The 19,150-nt window shown below is 33.8% G+C and overlaps 2 protein-coding genes across 2 annotated transcripts; one reads left to right on the forward strand and one right to left on the reverse strand.

Moving 5' to 3' along the window:
- Positions 1-9,854: 9,854 nt before the first annotated feature.
- On the reverse strand, positions 9,855-10,461 carry LOC126712376 (protein SMALL AUXIN UP-REGULATED RNA 12-like). Its single transcript, XM_050411685.1, has one exon. It carries the CDS (start codon positions 10,284-10,286, stop codon positions 9,969-9,971), a length of 318 nt encoding a protein of 105 aa, XP_050267642.1. The 5' UTR covers positions 10,287-10,461; the 3' UTR covers positions 9,855-9,968.
- Positions 10,462-17,283: 6,822 nt separating this feature from the next.
- On the forward strand, positions 17,284-18,914 carry LOC126694841 (uncharacterized). The gene is made up of 2 exons (XM_050391355.1): positions 17,284-18,297; positions 18,378-18,914. Exons 1-2 carry the CDS (start codon positions 17,896-17,898, stop codon positions 18,912-18,914), a joined length of 939 nt encoding a protein of 312 aa, XP_050247312.1. The 5' UTR covers positions 17,284-17,895.
- Positions 18,915-19,150: the final 236 nt, after the last annotated feature.

Genomic DNA, 19,150 nt, shown 5'->3' on the forward strand with positions numbered 1-19,150 from the left:
CTGAAATCACGGATTCATGTCTGCCAATCTATATTTTTTTGAGAAGAAATGTCTGCCTACCTACACATATATCCATATCTATGACTAAAAAATATATTACCCCATCATTCATCCCACGTATGTGTTCGAAGTTAAAAACCCAACAGTACGTACGGCATATAATATAATAAAAAAAAACTCATGATATTTTTGCAACTTGGATCAGCTACGGGGACAAGATGTTTGTTTCCAAAATTCAATTCTTTCAAAGCCATTTATCACAAGTTTGAATGTCAATAAAGAATTGATAAAAAATTTTCTCCTTTTTCTTGCTTGGAAGATTTGGTAAGTGAACATGAAGTAAAGGTTATGTGCCAATCCAATGGCCAATTATAAATAATAATAAACCTATATATATAATACTCATACAATGTTTATAAAATTATAATATTAGCATCCATCATTTTTATGCATCAAAAGAATAATAATGCCCTTTATTCTATTTCTGTTTATAAGATACTTCAATCAAATTTTGGGTTACTGAATCAAGAAGTGATTAAAATCATTTTGATTTGTTCATTTGCAGTAGGCTTGGTCAAGTTCCAACTTCCAGACAACAATCTTTTGGTTCTCTAGTTCAACCAACGGCTCTTAACTTTTGAGCCAAGATGCATATGATAGTTGATACTCTTTATGCATGATATTATTTGAAGCTTCTCGTTAAACCTCTCTTAAGTATTAATTATGGATCCTGTTAACGGGTCTTTAAAACAATTGTTAATAAACTATTTAAAAAAAATTGACATAGCTTTCATAGGAAATATAAAAAACCGTCAAAACAATTAATAATTTTTTCTTTTTTCTTAAAATATTTCTAAAAATGTTTCCTAAACAAATATTCATTAGCTTTTTTCTTAAGTTATTAGTGGTTTAATTAGTCTCACCCAAGTAAATTGCACACCTATTCTATATATATATATTTTGAAATTCATGTACGAGCCCCTATGGTAGGTTTTTAAGAATTAATAAATTATAGTTGAAGGTGAAGTGAAGAAACAAAAGTGGGGTTCCACAGTCAAAAATACATATAGTCAGAAACATATCTAACTAGTCTACCCTAATCAAAACTTACATACAGAGTTAGATCCAACTACCCCACAACCTAGCCCAACCCCCAACATATGTGGCTCATGTGTCTACACTCCACATCAGAGATGGAAGAAATAAAAAAGTATTAAAAAAAAAAAAAAATTAAAGATAGAGGGATTGAACCCCATATATAAGTCTTATAGTTAGGTTGGAAAATCTAGTCATATGCCATAAAAGAAAAAATGAAAGAAAATAATAGTTAGAAACAATTGCAAATTAATATCCAACAACTAGAGAATCCATTCCGTTAGAGGTATTAGAGCATTTCCAGCAAAATCAGCAAATTTTTGTACTATTTAGAAAATGAATAGTGACTTTTACCTTTATCTACTTATTTTTTCAAATACACTTTCTAAGAGATTCTTTATCTCATTTAAATATTATTTCTTCATTCATTATTTATTATTTTTCTAACAACTACACATTTTCCAACATTTTTTTATTCAACACCTAATTATTATAATAGAAAAAAAGATTTGAAGAATGAACAGTAGCTCATTAGACCTGATTCTGATGAGCTATTGTTCATTAGCAAAAAAAAAAAATTTTGAGTTTTAGAGAGGCTATTAGAGTCCTCTTTCCTTGTTTTTTCCGGTTTCACTCTCCAAATTTTGGCCATCCATAGCCTGTTGGAGATGCTCTTATAAATCCATGTGCTTGTAGAGAAAATAAATTAACCCTAATCCTATTATTAGACTAGGGTTGCAGTTGAAGATTATTTAAGGGTTAGTTATTATATGACTAACCCCTCGATTATAAAGATAAAATTGTGGTTGTAAGAGGTTGTCAAGTTAAATCGCGTCATTTAAATTCTTACTTTCTCTCTCTTTTTTATCTCACATTACGAAAATTCTTATTTTCGCTCTCTCTCTCTCTCTCTCTCTCTCTCTCTCTCTCTCTCTCTCTCTCTCTCTCTCTCTCTCTCTCTCTCTCTTACAATACCAACCACAATTCTATTCTAGCCCAACCCCCAACATATGTGGCTCATGTTCACAATAGAGACGGAAGAAATAAAAAAGTATTTAAAAAAATTAAAGATAGAGGGATTGAACCCCAAATGTAAATCTTATGGTTGGGTTGGAACATCTAGTCACGTGCCATAAAAGAAGAAATGAAAGAAAATAATTGTTAGTAACAATTGCAAATTAATATCCAGCAACTAGAGAATCCATTCCGTTAGAGGTATTATAAATTCATATGCTTGTAGAGAAAATAAATTATCCCTAACCTATTATTAGTTTAGGGTTGTAGTTGAAGATTAGTTAAGGGTTAGTTATTATATGACTAACCCCTTGATTATAAAAATGAAATTATGGTTGTAAAAGGCTGTCAAAGTCAAATCACGTCATGTAAATTCTTAGGTTATATTTGGTAACAGTTTTTATTTTCTATTTTCAAAAGCTTTTTTTTGGTAATATAAAGAAAAAATAATTTTCTTGTATTCTTGAAACCAAAAACATGTTTGCTTAGTTGAAATTAAAAAAAATAGAAAATACTAAAATATGTTGTTATTAGAATTTGAACTCTAATGCTAACTCATTAAATAAGATAAATTCATTAATTTAAATGTGTGTCATTAACTTTTGAAAAATAGAAGCTGAAAACAAATTTTTGCATGTTTTCAGTTTCCTTCACAAATTGAGTTTTGATAATAGTTTTTGTTTTCTGTCAATTTTGAGTTGTCAAACAAGTTTTTTAATCTTAAAAATAGAAAATTATTTTTGGAAATAGAAAATAAGGGGAAAAAACAGTTACTAAACATGCCCTTACTTTTTCCCTCTTTTTTATCTCACATTACGAAAATTCTTATTTTCGCTTTTTCTCTCTCTCTCTTTTTTTTTTTCTTACTTACAATACCAACCACAATTTTATTCTATGATTTCTATCCAATACAAAGTGGTGGAGATGAATGATATCATGCATGATGCATGCAGATCGACTTATCAGAACTTGTGTAGCTTCCAAGCTCGGATTTTTTTTTTTTTTTTTGTAAAACTTATTTCATGTTTCCAGGGTCGAAATGGACAATGAGACATATTCAGTGTGATTGCTAGAAAGTTTTCTAATAAATCAAATCTTCTGACTTTTGAGGGAGGAAAAAAACACATATATTGGTTACGTTTGAAAAGGAAAGGGGAAGATTCTTATGAAATTGTAACTTGTTTTTTTTGGAACAGTAAAAGATTTTATCTTATAATCAGAAGAAGCCTTCAATAATCAATAGTTCAATTGACTTAATTAGAGAAGGAAGTTAGCTTAATCCTGCAATTTGTATCAATTAAAGCCACTAAGAGCTTTCGCTAATCAAAAAGAGAGAAAACTAATTAAAACGAAATTCTTTCCAAGAGAGAAAAAAAAAAAGGAGGGGGCAGAGCTAATAATTGATTTTGTTTGATTTAAATTAGTCTCTTCCTTTTCCAATGATACCATATTAGTCCAAATAAACATAATGTGACATGAGAGCAACCTGATTTGATGCAATCACATGAGTGTTGCTTGTTTATTGTCCAATATGTCTTTTATTATTGACTTATTATATATAAGGTTGTGTTTAGTTGACAACAATTTATAAATTTTTTTGAGATATCTCAATTCCCATCATTTACTCTATTCTAAACTCTCATCTATATAAAATTTAGAAATTTTAATTTTATGTGTGTTGCATCTAATTGTAATTATGATAAATTAATCATGATCAAAATTAATTATTATTTTTATCAGGTCTCACCCACCATAATGGTCATATATAGATACTCATTAAACTTACTAAATTTTCAGGATTTCAAAAATAATCTCCGGGGACTTAACGGCGCATAGAAAAATATTTACTATTTTTGAAATATAATTACGCTGCTTTTTCCTTTCACGTGAATAGTGAGTCCACTATCCACATAGCAAGCCCTAATATAGAATCACGTAATGATTAACGACATAGTTTATGACGTTTCATGTGTGGTTTATAATCATACCAAATCTCCCTCACTATTAACCTTTTTATAGACTGAATTGCTGTTGTTTGAACCACACTAACTTCTTTTTTTTTCCTTCTTCTTTTGTTGTTCACCAAACGACTCCTAGGCTCATTAATTACTAGTGAATTATAAATGTTCCTTTGAACCAGCTGACAACCATCTGTTCTTCTTTGTTATAGAGATATAATGTCTCTAACACTCTTCTTCTTGTTCATGAAATGTGATCTAGATTCTTTGAAGACCTTGCGAAAGGAGTGCTATGCTATATTTGTGTTATAGTAATAATAATAAGGGTTTTGACAAACTTAATTAGACTAAGTATATCATATATTAATGGGAATATACATGAAATTCCCATATATGTGAGATGCAAAAATAGAAAAAAATATATGCTAAAGAAAAATAATAACATACAAGACAGTATTTACGTAGTTCGGTAATTTGCTTACATCCACGGAGTTGTAGGGATTTCACTATTCTTAGGAAAAAAAATATAGAGTGCGGCAGTATATTTTTCTCTCTAAAAAACATCATAAAGCTCTAATCTCCAAAACAACAGTTTTTATATCCTACTCATAAGATTTACAATGACCACTATGACTTCGGCCTATCGGCCCAAGCATCTGCTCTATAGACTAAGTCTCAGAAAATCTCTTATTAAAAACTATAATAATATTATTTCGGGTTATGTTATAATTCGGATCAAACACAACTAGACTCCACAAAAGCCAACATATATATATAAAATCAAATTCTCCATGCCTGTTGCGCAAACGAAATGAGACTAGAAAAAGCATGATTTTCCAGAAAGTAACATTGAAAAGACATGAAAGAATAACGAGCCAAGAAAATGTAAAATCATAAGACTTTTAACTGTCTAGATTTGAATCTAATTAATAAGGATTGAAAAAGATGATCAAAAATTAAATAAAGATTGAATAAGTATTGACATCTTTCTTTGGTTATACTATTGCACATGTGATTGCGAACTTTTGTCTTCATTGTGACTGATACAGTGGTCCCCCGTTCAGGCGTTCTTCAAGAAAGGGCTTTTTAATTAAGCCAATTACTTGTGGCTATTGAAAGACAATTGAAATAGGATTTTGTTTACACGGATATAAATTTCTATATTAATAATAATAAAGCATACGACCATATTCTAAAAATTGATTGTTTATATCTTATTTGGAAAATGCCCACAAAATAAATTTAGTGTAAAATATTTGTTTCTTATAAAATGAAATAAACAAGAATGAATAATTTGCATATTTTATGAAAAAATATTATTACAATACTTTTTTAAGAATTAAGAAAAATAATCATCAATAGTATTTAAGTTATGTATGAATTATAATGTAGTATATATGTTTAGTTTTTAAATGTATTTATGCATATACACGGGATTATAAGTTAGTGATTTTGGGTTATCCCTTAATTTCTTGTCTTTTTTTTTTTTTTTTTTTTTTTTTTTTTTTTTTTTTAACTTGTCACTTATTATTAAATAAAAAGTAGATGTATATTAACATTAACAATAAAATTATGTAAGTCTTATAAAAGTTAGGCCATTTTGTAAGTGCTAGTGTTGTAAGTATTGTCTTCCTACTCCCTTCTTTCCCATTCCCTATGTCTTTTGTCTATATTATCTAAAAATAAAAAATAAAATAAAATAATGTTAAAAAAGAAAAGAAAAGACGCTGCTGGAAAATATATATATACTTTTAAGTTACACTTGCGAGGCGCATATATGGCTTGTAACTTGTAAACATGGTAAAATTTAATATTAAGTTTTTGTTTGTTTCCATGAATGGATATGGTTGGAAAATCAGGTCACTAGATTCAGTGAACTCTTCTTCTATACTTTAATCCTTTTCAAAAGACGATACTAGTCATGTTCTTCACTCATGTTTCCATCGAACCTTCTGCTAAACATTAATATTAATATATAATACATACATATATATATATATATATATATATATATGTATATATACACATATATATTTAATGAAAAACTTGCAACTTTATTAAGAGGAAGACAAATTCATTATTTTATAAGAAATAATGGACTTAATCAGCAATGAACTTTCCTCTATCCAAGTTACATAATTATCAAAGTTGTCTATTTCTTTAGCATGCTTAGTCAAAAAATGTGTAGGCCAGTTGTTTTGTCGCTTTACATGGGTGACTTCAACTGATCTAAAGTCCCGAAGTTGATGGACTACATTAATTAGTCAAACTATTGGACACAATTATAGGCGGGTTATATAAACCCAAAAGAGCATCAAATACAATCTTAGAATATTCTCAACATTAATATTAATATTAATTGATTTATGGGAATAGAAATAGAATTTGATTGTCAAAGGTCGAAAGATATAAAATAAAATGATACCAAAAGATTTTCTTTTGGACTTTTTAAGTTTTCTACAGTAAAATATCAATTCATTATTTCATAAGAAATAGCGAACTTAATTCTCAAAATTATTTGCTTATTTAGCATGCTTAGTAAAAAAATGCAAAGCCAGTTGTTTTGTTGCTTCACATGAGAGACTTCAACTGATCTAAAGTCCCGAAGTTGATGGACTACATTAGTCAAACTATTGGACACAATTATAGACGGGTTATATAAACCCAAAAGAGCATCAAACACAATCTTAGAATATTCTCAACATTAATATTAATATTAATTGATTTATGGGAATAGAAATAGAATTTGATTGTCAAAGGTCGAAAGATATAAAATAAAATGTTACCAAAAGATTTTCTACTGGGCTTTTTAAGTTTTCTACGGTAAAATGTCAAAAAAGTTTTGCTTTCACGTTTATCATTGAAGAAAATAATGATACTTGTTAGAGGTATTAAGCTCCAAGGTCTGCGCTAGCTCGTCGTTACTAGTCTAGAAATATCATTATCGATTATTAAGGCCTTCTTGTACTGCAATTAAATTTACTAGAAATATGATTAATATTATTAGTCTTCCATTATAAGTATGTTATAGTACATTGAGTTTAAACTAGGGGAAAGTGATACCATATATGGTTAAATTGAAACTAAGACACATCTCTAATATACCATGTTAGAATTTATGTTCGAACTTCAATTCTAACAAAACTGTTAAAGTATTTTGAATTGAAATGATTCCAGTTTAGGTCATAAGAATTTTATTTTATTTTTTTAACATCCTATATACAAAGAGATCAAAGTTTGAGTAAAAACCCAAGATAGTGTTTGGTAATGGGCTCATTGGTCTAGGGTGTAATGTAAACCTAAAGCACCTAGTTTAATCCGGGCACCACACTATTGGTTTATAAGATTTTTGAAATGTTTCATGATTGGGAAATGAAATAGTCTATTTAAAAGTTGAGATGGTACTTCCGAATTACATAAAATAAAATAAAAAATTTATATTAAAAAAAAAAAACTTGAGTATAACTTTCTCCTTTATTTTCTTCGCTAATTGACTAATTGAAACAATAAATATATTTGATTTTTCCCCAACTCTTAAATTCACCTTTTTTTTAAGTCAAATCCAATTCATAGTCCATAATTTATATTTGATTATTTTGCCTTTGTTTTTATCATTTTAGTATAAATTGGTGAAAATGTGATTATTCAATACACAACTATTATTATTCGATGTGCATGCTGAATTATATCTTTCTCTCATGTACAAGTAAGTTCCAAATATAAGATTCAGGTTTTTTTTTTTTTTTTTTTTTTTTAATAATCATAAGATTCAGGTTTATATGAAAAGGAAATGTAGTCCCTTGAATGTACGGTATAATTTGTTCCTAATAAAGTGCTTAATGGCTTAATGTTTTATTTATTTGTTAAAAATATATTTATATATATTATCGTTTAAAATAATAAAGTACTTTAATGGCTTTCACGGTTACTTTTGGAGTAATAGTTACACTATATCAATAGACCTTTGGCCACACTTTATTAAGCTGTCATATGCATTTCTTTGTATAGGCCGATCCACATAATTAAATTAATTAGAGGACCACCTTACTAATCAAAGTGCCCCCATTGATGTTTACTTTTCAAGCCTAGCTATATCCAATATGCTAATAATCTGCAGAGTCATTTAAAACTAAAAAGTCCAGGTCCAGGCATCAAACGATCAAGAACGTCCTGCTTGTACTTTTTTGGAGCTGCTTCACTTTGCTATCTATGAGTATGAGGATATGGACCACAGTCACTGATGACAGAGAATAGACAGAGCTATAGAACCTGATCATGGTGAAGAAGATGGCAAAATAGTACAACTCCCAAGTCCCAAAAGTCACATGATCAAAATTTTAAATTTTGTTGCAGAGATAAAAGCATTGTCTGTATGAATTCTCAACCATCTATTCAGTGAGCCCCTACTTAAAATTGGGCAATCTATCTGGCTTTAGTTACTCGTTTTGGGCTCTAAATTTCATAAATGGGTTCAGGTTCAGAGACTCACCTATGAATCACAAGTTGCCAAGGACCATTTATATATATATTTTTCTATTTTCATATTTTCATTCTTATCCCTTTATTTTCTCTTTTCCCTTGCTGCAAGGAAATTAATTTGTTATGTGAATCTGTCATCTAGTCAAGTAGCGATAAATTGTCATTATCATATGGACAATGCATAGGTGTGAAAAATCTACACATCATAAAGTGAATTGCGTATAAAAAAAAGAGTCTTGTTAACGTGTGTCTTTTGCTTTCCTTAAAATAAAAGAATCTAGTCATCTTTCATAAAGAATCAAGTTAATTTCATTTAATAACTAAAAAAAAGAGAGTTACTTACAATTTAAAATTCATACTTTTTTTTAGTTTATTTATTTATTTTCCAATGCGTCTTTTTAATAAGTGCACAAAAGTACCCAATTAACAAAAGCCATAAAAGAATGTTAAACAAAGACCACAATTCCCAATCCCAAGAAGAAAGGGAAAAAAAAAAAAAACAGTTACATAATAGTTTTATAATAATTTTTATGATTATTTTAAATATGTATTTTTACAAAATTTTTTAAATCATAAATTTTACATTATTTTGAATAATAATATTTAAACATTTTTACCAAACAAGCCAAGCCAGTATTTTCAAACATAATTTTATAGGTATGGAAAAAAAGTCGTGTATCTAGGTTTTTTATTTTTTTTTGGTGATAGGGTCATGTATCCAGTATTATTGAAAAAGAAAATACTTGACAAACCATTGTGAATTTGTGATCTTGTGTAGTTTTGGAGAATTTGAACCATCTACCTGAATTGTGATCTTGTGCATAGCTTTGGAGAATTAATGAAAGGAATATAAAAGTCCGTGATAAAAATTAGAATTCTGATATATGTCAGTTTTTATCACTGTATCGTGACAAGACATTCTGTTTAGCTATCTTTTAGCAGAATTCACTTTTAACAGATTTAACGGCCAACTGTTGAGCTAACCAGAGACAGCCTTTGCATAGAAAATTGTTATCTGGACAAAGCCATGGAAACTAGTGCAAGTTGGAACACTATATGAGAGAGAAAGTGAAAGTGTAAGTAAGAAAAAAAAAAGGGTTAAAATATTAAAACCCCAAAGTATCATTAAATAATAAATATTAGCTCTCGCTCACAGGGTACATTGGTACAACTACAACCCCAACCCACTGTGAGAACAATTTTCAAACTTTCAATATCTACAAATCTAAACCCAGATACACAATACTCATGGGTTTTTCACAATTTTGGGTTAATACTTAAAAACTTAGTTAAAAAAGAAGAAAAAATAGAAAATTAGAACAGAGAGAAGCAGTGAAAGCAGCTTCATCTTCAGCTAATTTTTCTTTTCTTTTCCTCCAAAAACCAAACTAGCTAGGCCTAAGTTGGGTCCGTCTAAATCTTTCATCTGAGCATGGCTGTTAAAGATTGAAAGACAACTTCTTCACAAGGAATTGTGAGACCCATCTCGTGGTTGAAGCCAAATTCTTCTTCAGCATCTTTTAGTAGGCTTTGGAACTCAGGGTAGTTCAAGTAAGAGATTGGGACAACATATCTGCTTCTTTTTGCTCCAACATAAACAACAAAATGGCCCTTTGGTACGTCCAAAGGGAGGCCTTGTTCATCATAGTCACGTTGCTTCTTTCCTAAGCTTGAACACCTCTTGAGGATTTGCTTGAGTACTGCAGTTTGAGGCAGTTTTTGTGATTTGTTGATGGCCATTTTTGAGTGATGAGCTTAGTTTTGGTTGTTTAAGAGAGAGAGAGAGAGAGAGAGATTGAGAGATTGGAGAGAGTGGGAGAGCTAAGGAAAGTTGTGTGAAATTGGGGTGGGGATGTGTGGGGGTATTTAAGGTGAGACTGAGAGGAAGAGAGAGAAACAAAGTCATGTGGGGGTGTAAGAGCAAAAGACAACACCTATAGGTGTTTTAGGGGTCTGTGTGAGCTTAAGGACATGTTTGGGGCCAATCCCACTGGGGATTACTCCCCATTGTTGCCCTTCCAAAGGACAACTTGGTCCCTCTCTCTCTCTCTCTCTCTCTCTCTTATGAAACTTTGGTAATTCATGTTGTATCCTAGGTGAATAATTTTTAATATATATATATTTTTGATAAAAAGTTTTTAAAAATATTTTTTAAACAAATAATATTTTTTCATCAGCACATAAAAGTTTACGTGAAAAAATTGATGTTGGAATATAAAAGCCCCTAAAAAAATGGTTTAAATCATTACCTAAGTTTTACCCCCTCCAAAACTCTCATTTGACTCGTACTTGCAAGTAAGTTTATGTTTGACATTAATTTATTTAATATTTTCTTGAAAGTGTATTAAAGTATTTTTGTATTTTAGAAAAATGATATTTTAAAAAGTTCTATATAAAAAAATATTTTTTAAAAATTATGAAAATATTTTTTTTGCTATAGAAAGTTTTAAATCAATCATCCCCATGATAAACTAACACTAATAATGTAAATTTTTGTCTTTTACCGTACAAACAGTTTGAGCAGCATCCCATCCATTTCCTATGTTACTTTTTCATCATTTTGGGTAAAGAAATTATGGTAGGTTTCCTTTTACTTAAGTACTTTAAATTCTCTTTCCGAGGAGTACTTTTTTGCCTTGGGTAAAAAAAAAAATGCTGATCTTGGAAATATATATAGCTGTACCCCGATCTCTATTCATGACTGATTTAAAGTACTTTTAAAGATTTTCATGTTTGCTGCTAAACTCAATTACCGTGTCCCTTTCTGTTTGGGTTATTTGGGGTTAGTTGACAAAATCTTCCACCGTCTTGTTTCAGCTTTGATATTATCCCAAGCACTAGGAAAATATTTTCATCTTGTCTCCCATTCTTTTTACTTCTCTCTCAAATAATTAACTTGCAAGTAGCATACCAATTAATATTCGGTCGGTTAATGTATGACCTTAGACACACATTAATCATTTATTTTGAAAAAGTTTTTGTGAAAAATTAAAAAAGTTGTCAAAGCAGGTAATCACTTTTTCATTTTTTTTATAAAAAAGTTACTTAAAATGGTTTTCTAATATATATTCTAAGGACACCCGTCAGTAAAAACCATTAAAATTTTTTTGATTTCCTCCACAATTCTAAAAAAGAATATGATTATCCTAATTGTTGTTAGGGAAAAAGAGACTTTTGGAGAGTTCACCAAAAACTTGATGATATTCAATTATACATTTTCTATCCAAAATCTTAAGCTGACATAACTTAATTTCAATTTACCATCAAATTTTCCTTTCAAGTTTTTTTTTTTTTTCTTCTTTATGTTGCTTATTTATTTCTGTGTACAGTTTGTTTTTAAAACATTAGAATTTCTAAATACAACCATATCTTAACTGATTTTCAGTAAATAACAATAAACAATCAAAAAAAAAAAAAACTAATCTAAACACATAAATTACCCACTAAGAGCATTATAACTCAACTGGTTAGTACTTTATGTGTTTTCAACGGCAACATCTATAATTTAAAACCCTAGACTCCTAACAATTGATATATAAAAAATTGCATAAATTACCCTTCTTCTTCTTTTTTCTCAATGTGAATGTGATACTTTTTAAAAAAAATTTAAATAAAAAAATAAATCTTTGACTCAAGTGATGAAGGTGATACATATATAACACTCGCAATCGTCTTTAACACAAAATTTTCAGAGAATTGAGTTTAGGTTTGCATCCGATTATATACCAATGATTCATTTTCTTTAATTTGTTTTAGTTATCCATATGAGAGAGACAATTCTCACACACACACACACACATTGATATTATACACAAACTTCATGCATAGTTGATTGCAAATTGCTGATTTTCGGTTTTTTTTTAAAAAAAAAAAAAAATTCTCACCGTCAACTATTACTACTATTTTTTAGTATGCTTTTCTGGCATTGAATAAATTTAGCTTTAAAGAAAATAATTCTCACCGTCAAATTTGGGGTAAGGCAGAAACTTCAGAGAAAATAATGCAATGTACTAAAAGTCTAAAACATAAATTTCAATGAAAAAAAATGTCTCACGGAAGCACCCATGCAGCTTCTCTCGATATGAGTTCCTAACTTAGGCCCCAATCTCTTCTACCCGTATTCAATGATCAATAATGGCTGTACTGAGATGTACGACCAATTGCTGTTGTTAGTTTCAGTCACCTTGATTGTTGGGCTCGTGATTCACAGAATTAGAATCACAGTGACACAGATATATAAAGTGCAGCATTTCACATGTACACACCCACCAGTCCTTTGCATGTTTCTTACTTCGATTAGATATCATCCTATTAGAGTGTTAACTAAACTCATGACCATGTAAGTCTTGATTGAGTTGTAACTTTGTAATTCTATTTCAAGATCAAGTCCAAGATTCAAACTCAATTGAAAGGTAATCTCGAATTTCTTGACAGTCTCTCTTAATCGACAATGGAAGAGTCCTTGTTGTCTGTTGATCGACTCTCGACCAATTGAGGACTAGAAATCTTAATTATTATCAGGCTCATTAAGTCGGCTGATTAAGTTGGGATTTTGTGCCCTAGATGTAAACTAAATGAAGGCACAAAAGAGTGAAATTTTATTTCAATTTTGTATAAATTGTGATTCTAATAGTTAAATTTTCCATGGGGTTGGTAATAACTTTCATAGTGTATTTTTCATTTTTTCTATCATATTCATCCATTGATTTTTCACTTTATAAACAAATTGCTTTTGTTATTTATTTTAGTTCCCTTTGCTTTATTGGTGATTTGTAATATGGCTAATTAATTGAAAATCAATTGAACTTCATAATTGGTTTATTCAATAAATTTGTCTAATTTCAATAGAATCAACCAAACGGGGTCTAAATCACTCATTTTAGGATATATGAGTCATTCTTTTAACAAAATGTAGATCACTCAATTGTAGAGACTATATAATGTAAGAAGGAAGATGCGTATATCCAATGCATAAGATGATTATTGTTTCACCAAAACCTTTGTAGCTCAATTGATACTTAATAGTATTTACAATCTAGAGGTCTAGTATTCAAATCCCTCCACCACTAACTACCAAATTATCAACCAAAAAAAAAAAAAAAAACTTAGTGCTTAAGTTTTTTTTTTTTTTTTTTTTTTTTTTTTTTTTGTGACTATGAACCTTGATAATTTTTTATATTATAATTAAAGAAATTTTAAAGAAGCTTCATTTTTTGGTATGGGTGGGGTTTATTTTTAGTACATGAGGTGTTCAATGTAACAAAAAGGATGCTTTGCATTTTTGGAGTATAAGTCCAAATAATTTGAGAAAGCTCATTTCTTTAACCATTTTTGTATCTATATTCTACAGGGAGTTCCCCCTAAAGGCCTAATCAAAGATAGATATATAGAAAATATGAACATGAGAACTTAGGATTCAATGACCAATAACTCAATTAAATATATAATTACTAACCCCTATCCTACTAATGCTTGGCTCAAAAAAAAAATTTGGGGTACATGTGGGGTTAGTAAAAAATAATTTCTTGTGGCCATAAGCTATAAGAGTTCATATACTTTCCTTTTGGCTTTTAATGGTACTCACTATTGAGCATGCAGACCTCTTGAATGTAGTAGGTATTTTGGACCACAACACATTAGTGTTCAGAAGCCATTTGGAAGTAATAATATGTGACAATTCCTTGAAAAATAGCTATATGAATTGTTGCCCCTTTGCTAATTTGGTTTGTGCAACTGGAGGTCCTTACCTCTTTCCTCTTTCATAATCTAACCAAATCTGAGTATATACGGCTCCTAGCACAGGCACGCAACTCAAGTCGCTCAAGGACAATGCAATCTTTTTCCTATATAGTTTTGGATATAAATGTGAAGGACCAAATACTTTTTAATTGTGCAAGAAACATAATTGGGAATCTCCACTGTAGTATATTTCAATTTCAAAATTCAGTGCCACATTTTAAGCCCAAGAAAGAATTATAGTGCATAAAGAATAAGGTGAACTTTTTGGTAGGAAACTTGGCAGTAGATCAGCTGGCTAGTCTAATGCTAGGTAGTAAACGTACCAGCTAATTGTCCCTTTAGGTCGATTGAGAGGATGTTTGTCAAAGCAACAATCTCAAGATGCAGAAGGATGGGACAAGTTATTGAGATCAATACTTAAGATCACATATGAAGAATGGTAGTTGATGACTCCATAAATCGTCAGTAAGTTACACAGTTCTCACGTGCTCAAGATAATACTTGCACAACATAGAACGAGAAGACCTTAGGAGAGTACCGATGTGGTACCGGCCAAAAACCCTCCAAAAGTTAAGTTAGAAAACTTTTCACAATCCTAGAATAACAGAGTTGGGGTGAATTATGCATACCTTGGTTTGGGAGTGCTTTGGGATTTTTATAGTAGTGTAGAACCGATTTTTCCCTTTCTTGAGGAAGATGAATTTTTCCTTATAAAGAAGATCCTCATCAAAGTACATATTTTACGGGATCCTTTCCATATAGCGATTTCATTGACTAGGCTTAATCGTGAGACGCAAGATATTTCCTTTTGGAGTTTCTTGAGGACTACTTAAACTATGGGGATGCCACGTGGCCTTATTACCGTCCACTCTGTTTCCGTTGGCTTTCTGATCTGTCCACCGTGTTGGGTCCGTCCTCTTGTGTACACGCCCCCCACCTTTTTCCCTCATCTTGATCACAAGCCAAAAGCACCATCGTTTGTGGCTAATTCAGTAGAATGAGACCGTCTACATCCATTTTACCCTCTTCAGTAGTCAAGACCGGTCCTTGAGATCAATCATCAAGAACAGTAGTTAAGATTGGTACCATAAATTAACTATATTTTTGGACAATATTCTTTTGGATTTGTAAAGTTGCACACACACAATCTATATATAAGTTTCAGAGTTAGTGTATGATAATTTTTATGGAATTCGAACAAAACTTATCTCATGGGAAGAGCTGGACGCACCACAAAGTAATTAATAACACCTTTAAATTTATGGACCACCTATATGTAAAATCACTGTGTAGGTGTTTACAAAAAGTTGTAGTAATTTGCACTGGAGATATATATATATTGATGATACCGAAAACAATACCACCAATGAGTCACACGTTCCTCGTACGATTACTAATGGCACCTGCACAATGAAAAAGAATAACCTAGCGGGGAGTACCGGTGTGGTACCGGCCAAGTACCCTCCGAAGGTCAAATTAGAATTATTCTCACTGCTCTAGAGTGCTAGAGAGGGTAAATTACGCGTACCTCGGTTTGTGAGGGTGCTTGGGTTTTTATAGTAGAGAGGGCTGACCCTCTTTTCCTTGGAGTAGAAGTCTTTTCCTTGTAGGAGTCTCCTTGGGCGTATTTTACGGGATTCTTTCCATATAGGAGTCTTTAGGTTCCATGAAACGTGGGGAGCAAGTTATTTACTTATACGTGCGAGATGGAAACTTCATAGACTGACACCGTCAGTTTATGTTATCCCGTCAGTCTATGCTCACTCCGTAAGCTTCAGGAAGTTCGGCCCTATGTGGAGTTCTTCTGCCTTACATCACCGTCAGCCTAGAAGGTATGCTGACGGCAAGACCATTTCGTCATCCTTGTTAAGTCGGCATCTTCACTTACCAGGTCTGCACCGTCGCCTTTGTCAGGTACGTGCCGTCACCCTTGGCAGGCACGTGCCGTCACCCTTGCCAGTGTTTTTATCCTCATAATTTGCCCCCTACTCCATATCTCCGTCACCCTCTGCACTGACGGGTTATGGAGTTTGTTTTCAAAAGAGGCAGAAACATCGCGCAGATCTGAGCATTTAATGCCCTGGACAGGTGGCTCGTTCCCATTGGCCTCACTCCTGACGAGATGTCGCTTCGTCTTCCGCGCCATTTTTTCCATGTATATAAACAGCGTTTTCAGTCATTTTTCACCATTTCAACCCTGCTGAATTTGTGGAGAGACAGACCGTCGCTCACCTTCTGTCAACTTCACTTCCGTCAGTTTATCCGTCGCTGTAGCCGTCCTGAAGGCTTTCATACCGGTAAGTTTTCATCCTCTCTCCTTCCTTCTTTTTCTTTTTATTTTTGCCTTATTAGTGAGGCCGTCAGCCTAGGTACTTAGTTTGAACCCGTCACTTGTAGGTAGTCAGATGTCGAGTGACGCGTCTTGTGATGAGTCGTCAGTCCGCGAGGGAGCGGGCTACGACGAGATCTTTGGTTCTGGAAATGAGTCAGAGTTCTCCCTCCCGTCGGAGAGAGAGTCGTCAGCCCAATCTCCCGACGGTGAAGAGAGTTTTGCTGAGGGAGATGGGGATGAGGGAAGAGGGGATGAAAATGACGGGGACGGAATAAGCGTTGACGGGGATGGAATAGATGTTGACGGGGAAGATAGTGACGGGGATGAGAGATCCAGTGAAGGAACCTTGGAGGGTTCCGGAGATAACCGTCCCTTCATTCTTCCTGAGGATTGGGCCGTCAACAAATTTTTGCCTGGGATGAGTGGTAAGGTCTTTAGGGAGTTACGGGTTCGTTATCAGATCCCAGACCACATTCCCATCCGTCTCCCTAGAGAGGGTGAGAGGTGTTACTCCGGGCGGACAGCTGACGTCGGTATGTATGACGCCATGTTTGCTGCGGGCCTGAGGTTACCGTTGACGTCGTTGCACCGTCAACTAGCTGATTTCCTTGGAATATCCGTCACCCAAGTTGCCCCAAATGCCTGGAGGACTTTTATAGGAGCCGAAATCCTATGGGGCAGTCTTAGCGGAGGACACCGTCAGCTTACACTAGGAGAGTTCTTTTATTGTTATAGACCTCACCATATTGCCTCGTCCAAGGGGACGTATCACTTTAACGCCCGAGAAAAAGGGCTACGGTTAGTGTCAGATATGCCTGACTCGAATAGAAATTGGAAGAGTAGGTATTTCTTTGTTGAGGGGACGGACTGGGTCTGCCGTCAGGAGGAGTGGGTGACGATGCCCAGTGGTTATTTTGACAATACATGGGCCTTTGTCAAAGATTCAGGTCAATCCCGTCACTCATGAGGCTCGTGTGTGTTTTTTTAGGTGACGGTCGTAACACTTGTTATTTTTTCTTTTTCAGCTTATATCCGTCCGCAGATAACTGACGAGCAGGAGGGGTTCATCCAACGGATTCTAGAGATCCCTTTGGAAGACCGTAAGTGCCGGGATTTGATCACCCTTGACACCCTCCACTTATACTGTGGGGGCCCAGATCCGTCAGCGGAAGCTCGTAGGTTGGAGGAGTTTGCGCGCCGGCGTAAGTAGACTTCAACCCCCGTCAGTTTAATTATTTCCGTCACTTTCCCTTATTAGTCTTTCTTTGTTTTGTAGAGATGGAATCCGCGAAACAAAGGATACGGGCCGCTGCAGCTCGTCAGAAAGAAGAGAGGAGGGCCAAGGAAGCAGGGGGGGAAGCCTCGTCAACCCCCGTGGCCGTCGCCAAGGTGGCGAAGAGGAAACCTGACGGGAGTGATGGCCGTCCAGCCAAAAAGATTGCCGTCACTCCGTCAGTCGAGCCATTGAAGGAGAAGTCCCCTCCGACGTCTGGCCACGGCGCGGGAAAGGGGGTGATGACTTCCACTGGTCCCGTCAACGAGGGCCCGTGCCGTCTCCTAACCCACAAGGAATACGCCGTCGGGGAGGTTGAATCTCTTATCAAACCGACGGACATGGAGCCCTGTGATCAAGTAGGGACGGAAGATTTAGGGGCGTCGGCCCTCTTTGATCTCTCCAGGGTAAGTTTCTCACGTTTTCGGTTTGAACATGCCATATCTTGTTTTGATGTATTTTTCATCTGACGGATACGCTTTTTTAGGCTTTGGTTCGTGTCAAAGCCCTTCGTGACCGTTGCGAGGCGAAGGAGGGGGTCGTCAGTCGAGTTCGCAGCCACAACAAGAACTTGTTGAATCAGCAGGCTCAGTACAAGGAAGCCGTCCGTGTCCTTAACCAGGAACTGAAAGATGTTAATACTAAGCTGACGGAGGCCAGTGGTGAGAACGTCAAGCTCCAAGGAGAGGTGACGGTTCTGGAGGAGAAGCTACAGACGGCGGGGGCTAACGCGATCAGAGATTTCAAAACGTCGCAGTCTTTTATCGACTCATGTGGTCAGTATTACGGCACTGGGTTTGATGACTGCCTTCGACAGGTCGCGTCGGCCTTCCCGGATCTGGACTTGTCTGGGATTACAATGGACGATGGAGACGACGTCTCTCTTCAGCCCGAACCTACTCCGGAGCATGACAGCAGCGTCGTCCTGGCCCAGCCTGCCGTCAACCCTACAGCTCCTGATTCTCCGGCGGTTATCGTGGACGTTGAGGACCGTCCTGCTGACGGCAACCCTCCTGCTGCTTAATTATAGCTATGTACTTAGGCAGTTTGTTCTTTTTTTTCTTTTTTCAAATTTTCTGAAAAACAGTTGCTATTTTTAGTTTTAAACGGTTGTAATACAATTGTAGTTTTAAACAATTGTAATGTTCAAGTGCCCTTGTCGTTTGTATAATTGCACGTATTTCATTTCCGTTGCTTCTATCTATTTATTTTAGACGAAATTGTTGGAAATTCCCGTCAGCTTTACGACCGTCAGTTTGT

Source organism: Quercus robur, chromosome 2 (genome assembly GCF_932294415.1).
Source record: "Quercus robur chromosome 2, dhQueRobu3.1, whole genome shotgun sequence".
In the NCBI taxonomy this organism is placed as follows: Eukaryota; Viridiplantae; Streptophyta; class Magnoliopsida; order Fagales; family Fagaceae; genus Quercus; species Quercus robur.